This window comes from Nilaparvata lugens, chromosome 3, assembly GCF_014356525.2.
Source record: "Nilaparvata lugens isolate BPH chromosome 3, ASM1435652v1, whole genome shotgun sequence".
Taxonomy (NCBI): Eukaryota; Metazoa; Arthropoda; class Insecta; order Hemiptera; family Delphacidae; genus Nilaparvata; species Nilaparvata lugens.
In genome coordinates, this window is record NC_052506.1 from 95948309 (window position 1) to 95970656 (window position 22348).

The 22348-nt window shown below is 35.4% G+C and overlaps 1 protein-coding gene across 4 annotated transcripts; it reads left to right on the top strand.

Moving 5' to 3' along the window:
- Positions 1–11703: 11703 nt before the first annotated feature.
- On the top strand, positions 11704–22314 carry LOC111057358 (rRNA N6-adenosine-methyltransferase METTL5). 4 transcript variants are annotated; one of them, XM_022344783.2, is made up of 5 exons: positions 11704–11968; positions 13046–13179; positions 16846–17230; positions 18206–18448; positions 20198–22314. In XM_022344783.2, the coding sequence occupies exons 4-5, from the start codon at positions 18214–18216 to the stop codon at positions 20596–20598; spliced, it is 636 nt and encodes a 211-aa protein (XP_022200475.2). In that variant the 5' UTR covers positions 11704–11968; positions 13046–13179; positions 16846–17230; positions 18206–18213; the 3' UTR covers positions 20599–22314. The 4 variants fall into 4 exon arrangements, with proteins under 4 accessions (XP_022200475.2, XP_039281101.1, XP_039281102.1 ...); XM_039425167.1 differs by having other exon boundaries at positions 11735–11968; positions 16846–17244; positions 18203–18448; XM_039425168.1 differs by having other exon boundaries at positions 11735–11968; positions 16846–17244.
- The last annotated feature ends 34 nt before the right edge of the window (positions 22315–22348 follow it).

A 22348-nucleotide genomic window follows, 5' to 3' on the forward strand; every position in this document is an offset into this window, starting at 1 on the left:
CTCACTTCGCTCGGTCAATTATTATGTAAATATTACTAATTTTTTTACTACTCCACTTAATGAGTTCAAGAAGACATGAGAAGAATTAGATTTTATATATTAAGGATAAGACAGGAATATTTCTTGAATCTTGTTTTATAGACTATATTTTTAAGGCCTTTTATAGCCGTTTTAGCCTTATAGGTATTTTTTATAGCCTTTATTTTACGGTAAATGTGTCCTGGTTTATTTTTCTATTGTACTGGGAAGTGTTGGATGCCTGAAGTTACATTGATTGCATACTTGAATATTTTGTATATGAAGACTCTTAAAAACAAAACATATAAAGACAGATTTTTACATTCATGTTTGAAAAAGATTGAAACAAAAGGCAACATAGTGCGACACTGACAGTAATTCTAAAATTTGAAATCCAACATTACAATAAAAGATTGCCTCTATCTCTCCCCTAATAACGTAGTTGAATAAGGAGGACTTGATAATTCATAAGGACATCAACCATATTGTACAGCCTTTCATTAACAACATTTAATGACCACTTCTAAATCCATTAACACAACACTAACCAACTTTTTCCCAGTAATAGCTGAGATAAAACAAGACTAACCATTTTCCCAGCCATAACAAGTAAGATGAAAGAATACCGCCTAGCTGAGTAAGCCCTATGAAGGGTGCAATTATTGGACGTTGTAAAAAGTTCATCAAGGTTACCGTAGTAATTGAAGTTATTATAAAGTGGTCTTAAGGAGAGCATTTTCGGACGGCTGCAAAGATCCAATCAAAAATTCACCACCGGTCAACCATTTTATTTCTGATGGACATGAAAGTATATAATTGAAGTACCGTAGATACTCACTTTCACAGTAACAAGTGAAAATGCAATAGTATTCACACTAGTTTTGTATTTTTAAAATTCATCTTCAACTAGAGAATGTTTTGAGAAAATCGATTTATTGCAAGCTATACAACTATTTTTTATGAAAACATTTGGAGAAAACAAATAAAGTTTCGTATGCTAACCCCCACTATCAATTTCTAGTGAACCGTTCGAGACTTGCGACTATGAACAAGAACAACCTCATGCCTGAATTGTAAGTTATACTATAATGCCTCAAGACACTGCAAAGTTGTGACCAGATACTTCTAACTGTAAAGTATTTCAAGGTCACTTTCTCACTCATTAACACCTCAGTGCAGTGCAGAAGAAGCTTGATTTATTCTACCTGCTCGTTAATAATATCACTTGTCATCATAATTATTCACAGTTGGTGCAATATTAATTAATGTTCAAGCATTGTTCCACTTTGAATCGGTCACACTAAATTACTTACCGTATCAAATTTGTATTTGAAATTTTATTACGTTTTCAACATATGGATAACATCATATTCTGTGCAACGAGCTGAAAATGTTTTACTCAATACTCAATTCACTAAAAATATCGATAAATTGAACATTTTTATCATTACACGAATTATGAATAGGCTATAGAAAGATGGAAATTTAATGATTTAAGAGAAAGTTGGAATTTTTCAAGCAAATTTTTTTGAGCTTGTAGGTCAGTATGGTGGTATTGGTGAGTCAACTTTTCAGAGGCACTATTCATAAGATATCATATAGAACGTTGGTTCATTTCACAACAATTGAGAATTAGATTTTTTGCTGAGTAGGTAATGGGAACGATGAGAGAGAGAGAAAAATGAATGAACCTACAAATTTGGGTGGGTTTTGCACAACCAGGGAGCGATTCTTCAACTCATGAATTATTGATATTATTTTCCGGAGTCAGCTCCTAGTGGTCATCAATCGTCCAACGCGAGTAGCAGGCGCATGAATTTAAATAGAAATGTAAATTCTTGAGTTATTCTTGACAATAATTGTCAGATAAGCGTCGCACTCCAGGTTCTCTCGTTGGAAGGGTGACTGTTTGAGGCTAGCTCCTCTATCAGTTGATGAAGAGCTTCAAAATCACCTCCCGGTGGTTTGAAAACAATCAAATACTGCATCTATCTCTCACTATTATAACTCTCATAACTGAAGCACAGAAATTGGGCACATCATCTTCAGCAACAAAAAATAATTGTCAAGCATAACCTATTACTTTTATTTGTGTGATTTTAACTAATCGGATTTATTCTACTTTTAATCTTCAGTACTGTAGCGTGCAAACATTCTTCAGATAGCATCTTCCCCTCTTCTCCATCCATTCCAACCACCCTCTAATAGAGGGGCGATTTGAAACAATGGAACTGAGAAATACTCAGTGCTTCTAGAATAAAATCAGGAGTAAAAACTGCCAATTGCCAGAATATAGGTATGTATTCGTATAAAGTAGAAGTTCATTAGGTATATAATGTAAAGAGGATATATATGTGCATGATAAGAATAATATATATAATAGTCCTATACAATGTGCAGATCTAAACAATAGACCAGCAGCAGGCAAATTCTTCGAGGGGAGAGTTCACGTCTCAGAGAAAGAATAGAAAAATAGAGACAGGGAACTGAACAAGTTCTCTTCATAGAGCTGAGCTGTTCAAGTTTCAAGTTCTGTTCTATATCTATAGTATACAAACATGCTTTAATAATATATTGTACAGCTCTTTACATAGTACATGTAGTATATAGTTATAAGGTTGTTTTGTGGGCTGATGCAATAGTCACAGTGGTTGAAGTACTACTCACTGCTATAGAGATCACAAGTTTCCACTCATTCAAACCAAAAACCAAGGAATCCAATTCAAGATAAAGGGAATCCTTAAGCCCTTATTCAAGAAAAGATAGAAAATCATGAATAATCGTGAACTATAATTTTATAATAAGAAGAATTTTTGGAACAATCAAGGAAAATTAAATATGGAGGATAAGAACAAACGAGGAACTAGGAAGATTGTTTGAGGAGACTAGTATTTTATCTGTTGTGGAAAGTATGAGGCTGAGATGGGCTGGTTATATGCACAGAATGCCGGAAGGGAGGGTGCTGGAAGGAAAACCCGGAGGAAGAAGACAACAAGGAAGACCAAGAAAGCGGTGGGTTAACGATGTGGAGGAGGATTTGCGAAGACTGGGTGTAAGAAGATGGAGAAGAACAGCAGAATGTCGAGAGGGATGGAAGGATGTGGTTATGAAGGCTAAGGCCCTAAATGGGCTGTAGTGCCAATAATTATGATAATGATTTTATAATAATTCCAATTATTGGGATTTACTTGCAAAAGAAAATAAGATACAAACATTATGAATAAAACACAAATTTCATAAATTAATACAGCATACAAAACTGTAAGCTACTGCAAAATAAAATTTTCCTTCTGCATGGCAACAAAAGAGAAACCTTGAGTGTTGGCAGTGGATTATAAACTGTAACAGTGGATTAACTGTAATTATGCTTCAGTTGATGCCCAAATAATTCTTAAGTTTTAGGGAGGCTAACCAATTTGTTTCTTTTCCTTGAGATGATTACAACATGAACCCTAGTCTTGTGCGTGGGAAATAAGAGGAAATTACTCTTTTATTTTATGGCGTTTGAAGTTTGGACAACGATGTCTACTCTACCCATGAATGATGATAAGGAATGGACCTCAACATTTTGGTGGTTTCTTCCGAAACACCGGTAAGTGATTTCAGAAATCATGACATACAGTGGAGCTTACCTCAAGCAATCGGGTTTCCTATGCTTTCATATCATCTTTTTCTGTTGAGGGTGATGCTTAATGCTTCTGTTGAGGATGATAATAATTATGATGAGTCTTGAATGTGCTTCTAATGTTCTAAATTATTGCATATAGATTACTCTCGGTGGTTCGAAACCCACCTAAAGCTGTAGGTCTATAGTGAGGTCCACGTTATAATGACAGTATTTGATCAACTTTGGTTTTGCTATCCTTGTCTATCATTCGACAAAGCCAGTGGTACTATCCTTCTCTAGGTCCACAACGATGCTAATTATGTTTTTGACAGTGTAGAAATATAATTAATTAATTCAGAGAATCGGCATCGCTATTCTTCTATCTTTATCCACTGCCATTATAACGTGGACCTCACTATAGTCATATCTCATCATATGTATCATTACCCACACGCACAAGCCTAGAGCTCATGTGGGCATCACCCTCAACGATAAAAATCTTAGTTTACATGGGTTACAAACCACAGGGAGTGATAATAATGAGTCTCAATAGTTAGTGCAGCTGACCTGTAATTGGATAAAGATACAAATAATGATGATTAATGCCAAAAACGAGGAGATTGGGATGATTGAAATTCAAAATTTTTATTCAATCCAAACAAGCAAAATGATGAGTCATCATATACTGTATAGCAGAAATTTCATGACATAGAAAGTAGCCTACGCCAGTTCCATTGTCTATTCCATACGCACGTGGACTAAAAAAATTACAACCAGCGTAAGCAATACATATTATTCAACTCCAATAATTGCCAAGTAAATTACGACGCAATGATGTTCAAGAAATTCAAAAATGATTCTCAAACCTACATAGAATCAATTTATTCATGAATTATGCAAATGATATCAAAAATAATAATTAGCATAGATTTTTTGATGCGCTGCAACCTCTAATTAGCAAATTATTGTGAACCGACAATACCCTTTAAATTAGGAATTTTATCAGGTTGCCAAATAAATATTAAAGTTACTCAAGCAAAAATACCGATAATCACACGTTTCAAGTTGGTGTTGATTTCTGTAATAATAGAGTTCAATCGACTTACTCATACAGGATTTATTTTGAGTTAATAAATCAAGTTAAGGTTTCTACCTCATCACACCTTATACGCTGTATACTTCTTTTTTTTAATTGTTAAATACCGTATCTTTGAGTAAACCCTTTTGAGATACATACAATAAATTGCAAAATAATAATTTTTCAAGTATTATAGAGTTATTTAGGTTATTCTCGTTATTAGATGTGGCAACATATTAAATTATAATTTTATGAGTAAGAAGTTAACTAGGTATCCCATGTTCTTAAAGTATGATACATAGAAAAATAATGTGAGCGACTAATAATTAGGATTATAATGAATATACTCAAATTTTCAGGATATGAGGTGATTCATGACACATTCAATAGAAATTGAAAGCAATTAGTACGTAATTTATTTGTTACCGTAATCGTTGAGATAATGTCATCTTCTATTTTTCATGTAATTTATCATGAATATTATAATAATTATTTGATCTAGTGAGTGAATTATGATTAGCCTACCATGATTTCAAGAGAGTTTCAAGAAACCAGAGTATGAACTATCTAGAAGTACATGAACTTAACTGAAAGTAAGCGTTACCTTACAGATTCAATTTTAAGGTGATTATCCTACCAAAATGAGTAAGACAAAACTATTTCTAGATTGACTAGGCTATATATGACTATGAGTCTCATCTGACCTAGTTGTAAAAAAATATAACTTAATTTGAAAAAGTAGGTAGGATAGTGTTATTTAAAATAGGCAAGTAATTTGGGCCAGATAAAAATACTTACCGTACCTTACAACATAAAAAAATAATAAACATTAAATAAAAAGCCTGCAGTAAATATTTGTCTCAACATGTAAATTATACCTATCCATTTCAAACCGCAGAAAAATGTTTTATCAGTTTTTAGAGTAGAACAGTGCGGAACGGAAGAATGATGCAATAACGTCTGCACATTACTAGGCCATCGACTATGCTACTATCACTTTAGCAAACTTACACCTGCTTATAAATTAACCAAATGTATTTTTTGAAAAACATAACATCAATGAACTCACAATGTTGGAAATCTGAATCTGGCATGAATGCTCAAAATAATAACAGTCGGTCTCGGTACCGGTAGGCCTATGACAAAAATAATGGAAATTACGTTTTTCTTTACTTACCAAGCTCGGCATAGCAAAGTGCACCGACCACAGACAAAACGCCGGACAATACCCATATCACAAGTCCTAAACCCACAGACCCTGATCTAATTAAAACACCTTTGGGACTAACAAAAATTCCTGATCCAACTATTATTCCAACAATAATAGCTACACCGTCCAAAAGACCCAGCTTTTTTTGTAGCTGTACACCTCCTGTAGCTCCACTATTTGATGAACTATCTGCTTTTGTTGTTGACATTTTTGTCGTGCACCATTCACCATCACCACAATAAAAAGGAATGATTAATTATTACAATCCACGTGAGCTTGAGACAGCTTGTAGAAAACCTAACCTACAAAGTACAAAGCACGTTGCCTGTTTGAATGCCAAGAATGTTGTGAAACTGAAAACTGAATCGGCAAATCGGCACGCGCCAAGGAAAGCATAGAGTCAGTAGATATGTGGAGGGGATACATTCGCGCACTCTTGTGTTGGAACTCTGTACTCACGCACACAGTAAACCACAACCGATCGTTTTTGGAGATTATTTTCGGTTTCCATTTCGACAACGGTGTCCTTCACAAAATAATTACAGTGATTATTATTTTTCACAGTGCGATAAACAAAAAACGTTTCCACCGAAATAACTGGAGACCGGCACAGCTCTTTTTTTGCACTAGCAGCTCCATCGAAGCCAAGACCGCGCGCTCAACTACCGAAGTTTGAACTTGGTTGCTCCCTTTGTGCTCTGCTATCTTTCCTGCTATTTTGTTCCCCCTCTCGCAACTCTGTTCCCCCATTATAGCTCAACCGGCGACACTCTACTTGCTTTGCATATCCTGTGATATCAATCAGAGCCGACACGGCAAAATTTAACGTTTACGTTATTAGAATAGCGTGACACTATCGTCGTGTGTGGGTGAACAAACAGTCGTTTCGTAAAAATTAACATTTGCCTCTTTCTTGCTAATTTATAATCTTCTCATCATCTTACATGCCAATTATTGCAATTTGGAGGTTCTTTTTCAGTTCTTTATTATATCATTTCTATTCGACAATACATAAGTATCATCGGGCCTTTGATTGAACGGGCGAGCTCCGTTGGCTATGACTATTATAGATCTTAAAAAATCACTTACTTCATCTCAGTGACTTGGAATCTTCCTAGGAGTTTAGTGTAACACAGTGAACTACTATTGTATTAAATCAAATCATTTTATTTACAAATCAAAAGCAATTAATAAAAATTAAACGCAAAGTAAAAATTAGCTGAAAAGAGAAGGTGGCTGGTTGAAACAAATTAATTAAGGAGAAAACGATCCTAATAGGATGGAACGAACAGTGAAGGAGAATCAAATTAAACACAGAACTTTATAGAATAGTAAAGGGAGAATAATTATAGAAGTTCATTATTCATGTAGCCAAAATGGGGTAGAAGATCAAATATGGGAAAATGAATGGGAAGACAGAGATTCAGAAAGTTTGAAGGAAGAAAAGGAGTAAGAAGAATCAATTTTAATTTGGAGGTAATGTTAACTTATTCAATTTCAAAGATTGAAATTCTCAGAAATAAATAACGATAACAAGGAATGGAAGATATAGGTGGAGAAGATTTAAACCAGGGAATGAAAAGAGAGGCAGAATGAACGATGAAGCAAAGAAGAAGAGAAAAAAAGAGTAAGAAGAAGCAGTTGAAAGGAAGATATCAAATTATTCAATTTCCGGACTTGGAATTCTTTCATCTATGCCGCTGCCAGAGACCATTCAATTGTTATCAGAGCTGAGAAGATGTGTTCATTCCTTTGTGGGGAAATGGCCCTTCATCTGGCTTTGATATTACAATAGTAGAAATATAATCAAATAAAACTGAGTAGGCCTAAGAACTCGGAACGTCTGACCGTCCTCTGTGTGCAAACACCTATATTATAATCCAATTATTCTTCAGATTGAACTGGAAAAATATGAATTTGTGAAACAAGAGTTTCTATCAAGTATCTCGTATTAGACATGTTTATATTCAAGAACCATTATTAATTTTTGGCGTTTTCCTTATCGGTTATAGACTGCGATGGGGAGTTCATCAAGGAATTGGTGGACAACAAAGAAACAGAAGAGCAGCTTTTTTACCAACTTCATATAGCTCACACCGTAGATAGATTAACAGATCCCTTGCTCACACCGTCGGCTAATGACGGGTCTACACGACAACGATATTTCTGCAAGGGATCTGATTATCTATCTACGGTGTGAGCTATAATGAAGGTGGTGAATAAAGATGCTGCAGCTTCTCTTTTGTTTCTTTAGCAAACCTAGGTTTGCAAAAATATCATCGTCGTGTAGATCCGACACTATCCGACACTATCCGACACTATACTAGATATACGGTAGTTATTCACTCTCCACTTGATAAGCAGTATTCTTGATTATTATTAAGGAGGAGGAGGAGGAGTTATTCTCTGGGTTTCCTCTCTATGCTAGAAGTAGTATAGAACTAATAAACTTTTATCATGAAAATCATTATTTATTGTACAAAATTCCTAGTTGATAATGCTATAAATTACTCTGAAGACTTCTGCTACTGCGGATGTTAACAACAAATTAATTAGTTGCAATATCCTACATCCTTCCATCTTCACTTATTAATTTATTAGTTTTACAATATCATTGTAAATTCAAACAGTGTTTACTCTTGAGTGTGAGTTTACATTTCCTGCTTCAAAAAAGTTGAAGTCAGAGAAGGGCAGGATTTTCATAATACTGTATTATGGGCTGAATGGGCTATAGCCCAGGGCCGTAGAATACAGGTGACTCCAAATTTTGGTAAAATTTTAAAAAATAAACAATTATTCCAAATACTCAAGACTTATCACAAAATGCAAATATCGTTGTCGAGTAGACCCGGCTTCAGACTATGGTACCTCCAAACATTGACGAAAGCAAAAATACCCATTTCTTCTAAACGTGTGAGTTTAAAATGCTCAAATACTGTGTATCAAAAAGTAGAATACAGGCATCGTAATATGTATTATAAATAAGATTAAGAAAATGTAAAATGTGAATGTGTGGAATTAATAAAAGTTTTATTGATTTGTATCAGGATATTGATTTGAAGAATAATATCCTACATATATGTATGTAACCTGTTTTATCTATATTTATGAGGTACTGTAGTTGGCAATAGAGGTTCAAGGTAGCTGTCATATAACAGCACTAAACTCTGAATAAATCAATTTGAGACTTGAACATAAATATCCGGGTTGCCAAATATAATTGTGCAATTTGTAAACTTTTTCGTGCAAGCCTAATGGATTGAATATAATATGATATTCATCTTGAGAACACAGTCTATTCGGGATTATCTCATATTGAATACTGATCTGGACTTGCATGAAAAGGTCGCAACATTGCTCAATTTGGCAACGCCATTATTTCATTTTATTTCATAGTAGTAAAATGCTCCAAGGCAGTTCTTCGCATTCCCTCTATCTCATCAATCAAATACATAGATGGAAAAATTATTAGCATATATATTATTTCCAAAACAAGATTTAATTGAATATTTATGCATTATTCTGGTTCTCTATTATATTTATTCATAGCATACAAACGATTTGGCGACAGTGAGGAGTTGTTATAAAGGATAGTGCTATCTGCCTTGTCTAATGACAAACATTGATGGCAAACCAATGTTAATCAGGTGTTGACTTTAAATGAGAGTGACAATCAAATTTCAAATACTGTATTCACTCTTCATGAATAGAGCTCCTACAAAAGGCCATCTATGCAACCCGCACAGCACCAAAGTCTACAGTATTATCTTGAAGAGTTCTACCTTTGACTATAGAAAGAAGAGTAGATTCTTTCTTTAACTTCTTTCTATAGTCAAAGGTTCTACAGTTGTACTCGCTATTCTTTCTCATTCACTCTACTCTCTCATCTTCCCATGCTCCATCTTTGTTCAACAGGTGTCAAGTGTGTAGCCCACCTCAGCCTTGAATGAATGAGGCTATGCAACAGTTTTTCGAAAACTTTTCAACTTGTGATGGTCTTGGATACAAACAAGCTGAAAAATTTCTCAAGAAATAAACATTTTTATTGTTATTTAAAAAATAATGTTTTGTAATTATATTTTTCAACATATTCATTCCTCAAATTGATTTCATTTCTACTTATTTGAGTAGTGATTGAGCTGAGATTTTAATGATTGATTCATAATAAAAATTTGTAGTATAAAAACATTTAAAATCTTTGAAACATTTTAACGACTAGTTTCGACCATTGTTCATTTTCAAGTAAATATGTAAAAATAGACAAGTTGATACTATATAATATAATAATGTTCATATGATTAATTTATGTCTTATTCATTATTTTTGGTTGAAGTTTTTGAAATGTTTTAATAAAAACTACAAGTTTTATCAATTTGAATGAAGTAGCCCATATAAGTGAAGTGATTTTATGATTGATTCATTCACGCGTCTCGAACACGCGCCGATAATGAATGCAAGAAGTTCGCAAGATTTAGAAGATCGCCTGTTTAATTGTTGATTTCCAACCTACAAACATTCAGTAGCGAACAAGATAAAAACCAGTTTCGTTATAAGCAGTGCAGCACTGAGCTGTAACCAAAAGGTGATTTCTAAGCTATAACTGAAATCGGTATTCAAAAATTAATAAAAACTGTATTAACTCAAAAAAATGAAAAATCACTGTCTCTACAGTATTTACTTGTTATTATGGCACTAATATATACTAATACAACGGCCATTATACTCATTGGCAGAACTAGTGGATGAGCCCCTGTAGGCCTATACTCAAACACGAACAGCCCCCATCCCAGAGCTTGAGGGGTGACCCCCTGAACTCCCTGACACAGTCTATCCGGTTCTCCCGGTCAAGGACGAAGAATTCAAGTATTCAAGTGAGTATTCAAGTATTATTCTGGGATCAAAATATCTGTGTTTGAAAGAGTTGACGAAAACAAATTTTTTTGACTAGGCTACTTGAGCGAAAAGTGGAATAGAAACGAAATTTAGTATTATTCTCTTTAATACGAAATTATGTATGGTAGAGAAATTCATGAGAAGTAGAAAGAGGCAGGATGTGGTGAAGTTAGGATGAGGAGGAGGAGGAGGAAAAGAAAGAAGGAGAAGATTAGTAATACAGTCTCTATAGACTTTTGTGCCTACATACATTATTTTCCAGCACAAAAAAAAGACATTTGAAATTAAGTAAAATTATGTGTGTTCTCCTATCATCATCACCGTGTCGCGAACGTAGCTCGGCCGTACCTCGCACGGGCTCGGTGCGGTTATATGTGTCCCGAGCTCAATTGTGTTGTCTTCGGTGTTTAGAATTAATTTATTTTTAGCAAGTTATTTATGTTGATGTTGGATAATCTATATAAATAAAAATCGAGCCTCAAATTTTGACATTCAATAACTTTTTAATGTGTGCACCGAATTTGATGTTTTTTTAGTAGTTTTGTTCGTTATGTTCAGGATCAGGTTTATGGCCTATCAAATTTATACTATGGCCTAAATTTATCTTACTTTTTACTTAGGCCAGAGGCACAAAAGTCTGACTAAATACCACAAGAAACCAGGGATCCTTGATCCAAGAACCTTGATCACTAGTATACAAGTATACAAGTAGGCCTAAGTAAGTATACCAATCAGAGATGTATTTTTTTGAAAAGAGAGCTTCTCGGATTGGTTCTTGACATTATGGTTAAAATTCAACTAACTTTTGTGCAAAATCATTATTTGAAGTTACGCGCCAATTTCAAGCTTGTAGCACAGGGAAGAATAGTGGGAAATATTTGAGCGCAGGGAATATTATTGTTTGTAGTAGTGGCACGTGTGGAAGCTCGAATCACGTGATCTCGTCACGAAAAAATAACCTCCAAATTACAGTAATGTTGATTGTAGTTATTGTATGTTTGTAAAAAAAAAACACATTTATTTATCGTACTTTCTGTTGTCTAAATTATTCAGCTCTTTACATGAACCCTTACCTCAATCCCAAGCTTTTCAAGTAGGTACAAAAATGCAAAATTGATAGGTGAATAAAGAATGGCATTTTCCACACCTACTAATGCGAGAGGTATGTTCTATTTTACAGAATAATCTGTTTTTATTAATAATGAGTTTCTAGACAACAAAAATTGACTCTATCATTTGTTTTATAACTTCCCATAACTGTGTAATGTGAGTTTTAAGCCATATAATTGTTAGTCATTTTTCTTAACCTCAATATTAAATAAAATAAGACTATAGCTTTTGACTTGATGTTTCTCTAAACGCTCAAAGTAATTATCTGCAATCCCGTAAAAATTAACTTAGAAAACATCAGAAATTGATGTTCGGCTTGTGTTTTATTTGAGTCGTCAGCCTGGCTACCGGTGTGTTTACATACAAACAGAACTTGTTTTCTAAGTCAATTTGGGTCTGAATAATAAAACCACTATTTATCAATTAATTGTTTAATAAGGAGGATCTCCACATATCAGTATTAGTCAGTGACCGGTACAGTGAAAACATAATTCTAGATAGTTCTAACGAGGCTATTCCTACCTAGCCAAACCAAGTGAGCAAGTTGAATAGTCCCATTGGAAATTATGGGAATAATAATTATTCTTACTGTACCAGATAGGTTTACTAATATGTAAAAATCCGTCTTTGTTAAGTGACTTCTTTGTCTTATTTCAATATACAATTACTTGGTTAAATTCTAGACAAAAAATTATCTTAGCTGCTAAAATATCAACTGAAACCAATTTTTCAACAAAGAGAAGTAGCCTAAACAGTTTTTATTAGTTATTTTAGGTCAATGAATGCCCACCTCAAGGAATCAAATTGTTATTTTCCAATATTTAAATCGGTTTTCTTTAGTTGAAATAAATCTTTTTGCTACCATCTCTTTTAGTTTGACTTGATAACTTGAATAAGAGTTTAGATACAATGTATATTCAAGTTAAGAGTCAAGCGTTATGGAATTAAGTATCACAAACAGCTTGATACAGTCACAATATTGATTATAATAAAACTATTCTCCGGAAGGCTAGCTTCATTTTCTCCCTTATTGCCCTTAGCCATCAGTTTTTAAAACCTTCGAAAGTTTCATAAATTGAATGAAAAAGCTCAGTTCAATTCAATTCTTTTCGGACTTTTTTGTTTGCAGAGTTGACAAACCGGAAGATAATTGAGGACCTCCAGCTGCAGAAGAAGCAGATGCTGTTGAAGCAGGGTGTTGTCACTAATTCAAGCTCAACACCTGTCACACCAGCTTTGCAGGTCGGGAGTTTGGGAAATATTGTGAGTACCGTGACTAAAGCATTAACAATACTCATTTTCCATCTAACAATGCTGACCTGAGAATCATTCTATTATAATTTAGCACTTGATTATGTTTGGTTTGAAATCCTTGTCTGTTCTGATAATCCAGATAGCTCTACTCTTTTCTAACTTTGCCCCGTTGCCAAACTGCTTGTAGCTGTGTTGAAATAAGATAAACTAAAAAATCTCAATTGAGAATATAAATATATTTATTCCAATAATTAAATAAGCTATTGATATCAGATCAGATTTATCAGGATAACAAGAATCACAGCCATCTGCTATAGAGGGCGGTGGAAAAAGAAAAGTGAGTGTCTTTTTCAAATGGCATTATAAGTCGAAACATGTTGTGAGAAATAAAATAATGTTGAGAAAAGGGTAGCCTACCTACTTTGATTTTTTTACTTACTTATCTTGGCGCTACTGCCCGGTGTGGGCTTTGGCCCTCCACAATCTGCCTCCAAGCTTCTCTGTCTGCTGCCTTTCGCCTCCAATCTCTCACTCCTATCGCTCTCAGGTCTCTCTCCACATCCTGCATCCATCAAACGCTCGGCCTCCCTCTTTTTCTTACAGCTTCCAGTTTCTTATATAGCATTCCTTTTTGTATTCGTTCTTCGGCTATTCTTTCAACATGGCCAAGCCACCCTATTCTTCTTGCCTTGACAAACCTGAGAATATTTCTACCTTGCAAGATAGCTTCTATTTCGGCATTCTTTCTTATTCACCAAGCACCATTTTCATGTAATGGTCCGTAGATCCTCCTAACCAGCTTTCTTTCAAACACCAGTAACGCTTTGCAGTCTTCTTGCAGGATCGTCCATGCTTCACATCCATATGTGACAACTGGTCTTATAAGCGTTCTGTAAGTCTTCATTTTTGTGTTTCTAGTAAGGAGTTTTGGCTTAAGCAGTTTGCTATTTGCAAAATAGGCTACGCACGGTTGCCAAGCATTAACCTGCGTTTGATTTCCAAAGATATTTCTGCAGTCAATTTCCGTTCCTAAATATGTGAATCTTGTAACCTTTTCAAAAGTGCTTTCTCCTATTTTGGTAATTCCTAGATCTCTCAGTCCTCTAATCTCCATGTCAATATATTTCGTTTTTACTCGTTTACTTCAAGGCCTATCTTGGCTTCATTCTTGATTGGACTTACTCCAATGACCGCATGATTTTTTTTACATTATGTTATACTAGTAGTTCTGTGAACAGTAGACCTCACGCAGTATTCTCATCTACAAGTACCTGATTGAAACTATAGACCTTATGGAAATACAGCAATAGACTGGCTTCTCCACACATCTGTGTAATCACTTGTCAGCTGATTTATGATGAATAATTCTATAGTCTGATTTTTACTCTAATATTGGCGTATGAAGGAGGCTCCTTTTTCCTTTTATATTATCCTTGAAATGCAAAATATTTCCGCGTTTCGCCGTAAATGCGCAACATATAAACATTTAAACATTCAAACATTAAGAGAAATGCCAAACCGTCGACTTGAATCTTAGACCTCACTTCGCTCGGTCAACTATAGGCTAACTATATCTAGATACTAATAGAGCAGTAAATCAGACTATAGAATTATTCATCATAAATCAGCTGACAAGTGATTACACTGATGTGTGGAGAAGCCAGTCTATTGCTGTATTTCCATAAGGTCTATAGTTTCAATCAGGTACTTGTAGATGAGAATACTGCGTGATGTCTATTAGTATTTATATCTATATCAGAACATTGCCAATTTGCCTCATAGTCGTTTCTATAGTGATATCACGTTATAAAATCACTGCATATGATAGGTAGGCTTTGTTGCCAATTTTCCTCTTTCTTCATGCAGTAAATAAAGTGGCTGAACGTATTGGACAAGTGTTTGAGAATGGAGAGTCTCTGGAGCTGACCTTGTGCGACCTGAGCAGAGCCTTTGATTGTGTTGACCATTGCATCCTGATTGAGAAACTGCGCTACTATGGTGTAGTGGACTCAGCGCTATCCATTATGGAGTCCTATCTGGCTGGGAGGCAGCAGGTGGTATCTCTGGGTGGAGCTTATTCCTGTCCACTCCCTGTGAGCCACGATGTACCCCAGGGATCAATCCTGGGACCGATCCTATTTATAATTATGATAAACGACCTCGACAGTGATGGTTCAACGCTCTTGTTTGCGGATGATACATCATTGATGTCATCTGGCCGTGACCTTCAGAAGGTGTTGGAGATGTCAGCTGAACATCTGCGGTCTTCAACTTCATGGTTCCTGGCAAACTGATTCCAGGTGAATGCAAACAAGACCCAGCATGTCATCTGCAGCTTGTCAAGAAACCTTCCTGGTGATCAAGACCCTGTCAAGCTGCTGGGTTTTGTTCTGGACAATAAACTCAACTGGGCCAGCCATATTCAGCATGTGACCACAAGACTGTCCAGAATTTGTTTTCTGCTGCTGAAGCTGAGGGGTCATGTGACTGAGGCCTATTTAGTCATGGTGTATCACGCGCTCTTCCACTGTCACGTTTCCTATGGCCTACTCATGTGGGGTCATTCAGCAAAGGTTGTGGACATACTGAAGCTGCAAAAACGGGCTGCCCGAATCATCACCGCAAGCGATTATCGCGCACACTGCAAGCCCCTTTTTGTTAAACTTGGTATTCTAACAGTGATCTGTCACTTCCTACTTCTCTGTCTGATGTAGGCTATGTCAAGAAGAACCAGCAGTACATGTTGACTCGGACTTATGTGCATGAACATAACACCAGACATCGAGAGCTGATTAATATTCCCAGAGTACGCCTTCAGAGATCACAGATGTGCTTCAGGAGTTCGGCATTGCGATACTTCAATAGGCTGTCTACAGGAGTAAAACAGTTGGATTTAAGAGCGTTCGAGAGAGTTGTATCCAAGCACTTGAAAAGCAAGGCGTACTACAGTGTTAGTGAATATATAAGTGATGATTTATCGGAAATGCTGTCTTGCTAAACATGCCTTATGTATGTTTTTGTATTTTGTGTATTGTATTTCATGTTTTTGACGCCATTGATCCCATATTATGGGTAAAGGATGCAGAATTAGGTATAAAAGGTAAAAGGTACTAGTTATCCCGGTCGATCTGATATAATATTAATTGTTGATTCTTGTTTAAATTGATAATTCCATCTCAAAAATATACTTCTTGATCTGTTACAAACGGTGATTTTCTTACACGTTTTTGAAATGCAATTTATTGTTATATATCGAATGCGATAATAATCTATTTCAAAACTTGTGTTTTTTGATCGATTGCGAACTTCCTTGCTCCAACAAATATGGAATGATTCATTGAAAATGTTTGGTGCTTATTTCCTTGGGTCAAAACTCACAGGAGCGGTGAAGGTAGAGTGTATCAGAGAATCAGCTAAGCGTTTTTGAATAATGCATGTACTCAAATGTGGTAGAACATAGTGGAGCGACAAGGAATGGAAGAAGGTTGAAGGAAGCAGAGTCATTTAGATACATGCATTATTTTAACACACTCAGCTACCTTCGTAGCTCCACTATCAAAACATGGTGGAGTTTATTAGTTGTTACTAATTCTTTATAATTTGTTACTCATTTTATATATTTTGTTACACATTTCTTTATCATTTGTGACTTATTTTTTGTGTTTTTTTTCACAGGCACCCAATTCGCCAGATGCGCACTCAGCTATGTCCTCAGCACAGCGCACCGCGCTGATGCATGCCAACACTCAGTCATTCGGCTTCTTCGTGCCTCAAGACTCGCTGTTCGGCAACGCTATTCTGCCCGTGCTGCCTCGTTTCGACAATAACAAGTCCTGAATAATTGTGTAAACAAGGTCTGAATAATTGTGTAAACAAGGTCTGAATAATTGTGTGAACAAGGTCTGAATAATTCTGTGAAGAAGACCTGAATAATTGTGTGAACAAGACCTGAATAATTGTGTGAACAAGGCCTGAATAATTCTGCTCGTGGAGCCTCATTTCGACAATAACAAGGCCTGAATAATAGTCGCCAACTGTTTGCTTTCGTTGATTGGATCTGGTGAGTTTTCAAAGGTAACATTATTATTTGTTGAAACTTGCAACCGACTTTACTTAATCTACGCATAGAATTAGCATTTCTTTCAACTGAAATTAAATCTGCGCAATAAACTATTGAATAAAAGCTTTAATACAGCATTAGTAAAGAATAGGAACTTATTATTAAATTCTTGAATACTTGAGTAAAAGAATTTTGTTTAAAAATAAGAAGGTTAAGATGAAGATTATCTGTAGAGAATAATAAAGAAGGAAGAATTAAGAAGTCATTTATTATTCGTATATCAATTGTTAATAATATATTAAGTATCGGTTGTTACGAATGGAAGGATTTTCTACTACAACCATAGTTGAAAATCCTTGAATCCTTTTCCCTTCTGTTTGTACCCTTAGATTTATACAAATCTTCACAAAACATGTAGGTATTGTTTTTTGGCGAAAGATAAACTGAACTAAACTATCTGATTTAATATATTGTTATTATACTGTAAAGGTGCGTACAGATTTACGCACCCGGAACATAAGCAATTCACTTTTAATCAGCTGATGCCAAGCTTTTTATATCTATATCTTATCCCGTTTCTGTAAAAATACAGATATAGTCAGTTGATTAAAAATGAATTGCTCATGTTCGCGGCGCGTATATCTGTACGCACCTTAACAGTATCAATACATTAATGAAAGTTTTTTCTTTCTTCCACGATCATTAAAATAGACCAAAGATTCAAATATGAAATTGATTGATCATTTATTAAATTGAAGAAATATTGATATGAACAAATATTAGCCTAGCTGTCTTTTTACAACCTAGGCCCTGTTGCATGAGAAAATACAAGGCAATATTTTTTGTAATTTCCTATTCTAAAAACCAGTTGACTACTAATATTATTAGTTTGTATTTTAACATGCAATACGCAGTCCCTAATGTGAAAATGAACAAAACGCATTCAATTCAATGTAATTGTGTATGTTTTAGCAGTAGCTGGCATGGCGTGCATGAAACTGAAGCATCTGGAACAGCAGCTGCAGCAGGTGGATGCATTCGATGCACTGAAAGTGCATCTGGAGCAGTACACGACGCCGCCGCACATTGCAGCCTGCATCCTGCACTCGGTGCAGTCGCAGTATGGCGACATCGAAGGCAAGATGGTGGCTGACCTCGGATGTGGCGCCGGGGTGCTTAGTGTGGGCGCCGCCATCTTGGGCAGTGGCTACTGTGTGGGTGAGTCATCCGTCAATAATTAACTATACATCAATATTTGCATTATAAGGATATATTTATACAGAGTGTCCCAAAAAAGGTATAACAGCCGAAAACCATATATTCTCCATGAAATGTGCTTCACAAAATGTCAAGTATGAACCTTAGTTTTCGAGATATACTGATTTATCGATATTTTTTGAAAACTTCAATAACTAGAAAATTGTAAAGCTGGGTTTTCGTTTGTGCGTGAATGCCTTCGTCGACCACGACAGGGTGAGCATCTCAGATTGGGTGGATTTCAATTCGTCTAAATAACCTAAAAGATTATGTTCAATTATGTTTTAATCGGGGAGGTTGAGTTTATACTTTTAAATGGCAATATGTTGATACTATAAAGCTGCGTACACATATTCGCGCTTCCAACCCGCACCGAGCACGCTCCTCCCTCGTACCACCATCGAACCACAGTCGCTCCGCCCACGCACCCATCATGAACGTTACGGAAAATGTTAGATCTTCTCGCGTTCCCCGGTCGAACCACTGTTGCTCGCCGGTCGATCATCAATCGCTCTGCTGGAGTGACGTTCGGTTGCGGAGCAGAGCGACAGTCTGTACGCACCTTTAGAAATGTTTTTAATCTTGAATAATAAACAAAAATAATGAAAAGTTATTTGATCAGCTGTTTTAGCACTCATGAAATTTGGACAATATGAAAAGTTCAAGAACATCGTACAAAGGAACAAATGTTATGCATTTTATAGGAAATTTTTTCCTCTTCCCAACCATATCATTAGAATTATATTTCGACAGGTAGTTTTCTAGTTATTGACGTTTTTCAAAAATATAGCAAAATCTATATATCTCGAAAACTAAGGTCGATATAATAGAATTTTACTGAACATCTTTTGTTGCAAATTTCATGTAGAATTGTATTTTTTCTTTAGGGCTAATTTTATTTATTTATTTATTAGAACAGTCACAAACACGATATTTGGAAAGAGAAACAGGCAATTGCCCAAAACTTCATCAATTCCTTGATTTTGGCACATAAATAGTCCAAAGTGAGGTTAAGTTTAAAATTTCTGTTTTCACCAAAGATTAACACTCAGAGAATACGTATTCGAGATATGACTGATGAATTTTGAATTTCGAAGGGTTGATAAGAGCCGGAAATAACACTAAACAATCCGAAAGTTCAATAATATTAAAATAAACTTGAAAATTTTGAGCAGAAAAATTAAAAATTAAATTTTAATATAAATCTCAGTACCCTTTTACTTGAAAATGGCATTAGTGTCCGAAACATGTTGTGACAAAATTCCTTTAAAAGGATACTGAGATTTATATTTTTTATTCATGTAGAATCGATGGTATTCGGCTGTTGCCGGATGTATGGTCACGGCATCGTGGGATACTCTGTATATCATTGACATTTTTCAATGTATCATTATATGCTGTTCATTATAGGCTGATGTAAAAAATAAAACTTGATTTGATTTTATTGATATAATGATTATAGGTGTATGCCTCTCTGTTTTAAAGAAACTTTTATCAATATCACCCATTTAATCAATTAATAGATATATTACCTATCTCGATATTTCAATAGCCCTAAGAATCTGAGACCTTGGAGAAATGTTTGTCAATTTATCAGTTTTAGGGACAAATTGATAAATCTGATTTTTATTGATCGATCAATGGATCTGAGGCTGTGAAGTAATTTTTGCTGATTTATTAGTTTTGGAATGAATGTGATATCGTTTGCAGGTTTCGACATAGACGCGGACGCGCTGGACGTGTACCGACGCAACCTGGACGACTTCGAGATCGGCAACTACGACGCGGTGCAGTGCGACGTGACGGCCGGTATCCCGGACCGCTTCCATTCCTGCTTCGACACGGTTGTCACAAATCCGCCGTTTGGCACCCGGCAGAAAGGCGCCGATGTCCGGTTCGTGACCGCCGGTCTGCAGTTGGCGAGCACGGCGCTCTACTCGCTGCACAAAACCTCGACCCGAGCTCATATCGTGAGTTTGGCCAGGAACATGCCCGGGGTTAGTGTGAAGGTGGTCGCGGAACTCAGGTACAATCTGCCGGCGACCTACAAGTTCCACAAGAACGATAGTGTGGATATCAGAGTGGATCTGGTACGGTTCTCCTACGATTGAATGAACTTTTATATAATTAAAGACTTACTCAGACATTAAAGTTAGTGTTTTCAGCTGAAATTTGTGAACTGGAATACTGTTTTTAGTTTATATTATATCTTGTACTGCTGATTTTGGCTGAAAGTGGGACAAGTTTCATAAGAATGACAATCTTCTAAACTTGATTTGGTACTGTTTCTTACGAATATATGTTAATTGTGAACTCATTAAACTTTCCAAGATCGTAATACTTTTCTTAGATGAAATTTGAAGATTATTGTACTGTTTCTAGCGGAAAGTGGAGCAGATTTCATAATAATGACAATGTTTTAAAGTTGATCTTGTGCGGTTTTTGTATGAGTGAATGTTAATGATCGATTTTAGAACATCAAGGACTTACTAAACACTGAGGGCCAGTTTCCGAGCTCGGAATTTGTAAGTTCTAGATTTTACCCGGCTTTAAACTCTGTAGTCAGGAAATTGGCTGTCCGAGTTAGTGTGTTTACGTAGTCGGGGACTTATTTATTTATTTTCAAAGGCAACTCTTCACGAATAACTAGACTCTTGAGTTTAGAAATCACGTTAGACTCGGCAGTTTATAATTTCGCTTTCCGAGTAAAGTACTTATAAGTGCAGGAATTGAATTAGATTCTCGCCTCTTACCGAGCCAATGATTTATCAAAAATCGTTAAGTTTAGAACTCAAAACAGCGCGATTATAGATCCTCACCGAGGGTAGGATTTAAAATTAAGTTCTATACTTAACTGGGCAAACACAACCTCACGTAACCCCCCACAAGCTTATCACAAAATGGAAGATGGTATTAATCGCACTAAGGTTTTCTGCTGAAGGGACACTTCATTGGGAAATTGGTGATTTTCTCATTGTATCAGAGGCCAATGCTTGCAAATTTATCCACAAAGAGACACTACATAATTTGTGCTTTCAAATGCAATTGTAATAAAAAAATTTATTGCTTGAATAAAACATTATTATTACTGAGGGAAGAATATATAAATTGCCTTCAGGAGACTTTGCAAGTAAAACGAAGCAGAAATTTTTCATGAAATGTGGGTTTTCTGGAGTAGACGAAACCAATATACCGATACCAATTATATGTCCGTCAACTCCGGATAGTAAAGAGTACGGGAATATAAAAGATTACTTCTCTATTAATGTTATGGGAGCTTTTGGTGCTGACTTGGAATTCACCAATATTACAGCAAGGTGAAAAGGCATCACTCATGTCTCCCGTATTTTCGAAAACTCAGCGCTGTGTGCAAAGTTTGAAGTTGTAGACATAGCTTGGCGACAGTGGCTATGAGTGCAAGAGGTAAGAGATTTGTTTTTATTTGATTGATATTGATTTGTAATTTATTATATTGCATTGATTTTTATTGTAGTGAACCTTTGAAGTTTGTTTCCGTTGAAAGTGAAATAGTTACAAAGATTTTATAAAAGTGACAGTGTTGATAATAATTATCAAAGTTGATTTCATTTGCTTTTTTCAATTGAATGTCTTTTATGAACTGAACATTTCATGAAATGTTTGTAGAAATTTTCAAGTACCGTACATTGTTTAAAAAAAAATTAACACAATAATAGACATTAGTATAGAAGTATAGATGATTTATTGTTGAATTTAATTATGACTTCCAGTATAAGTAACATAAGGCTTTTTGGTTCCTATCATTTTTTGTCTGTATTCTAAAAATTTATAAAAAAATTTCAATAACATATATTATATTTCACCAGTGTATTTGCTTTGCTA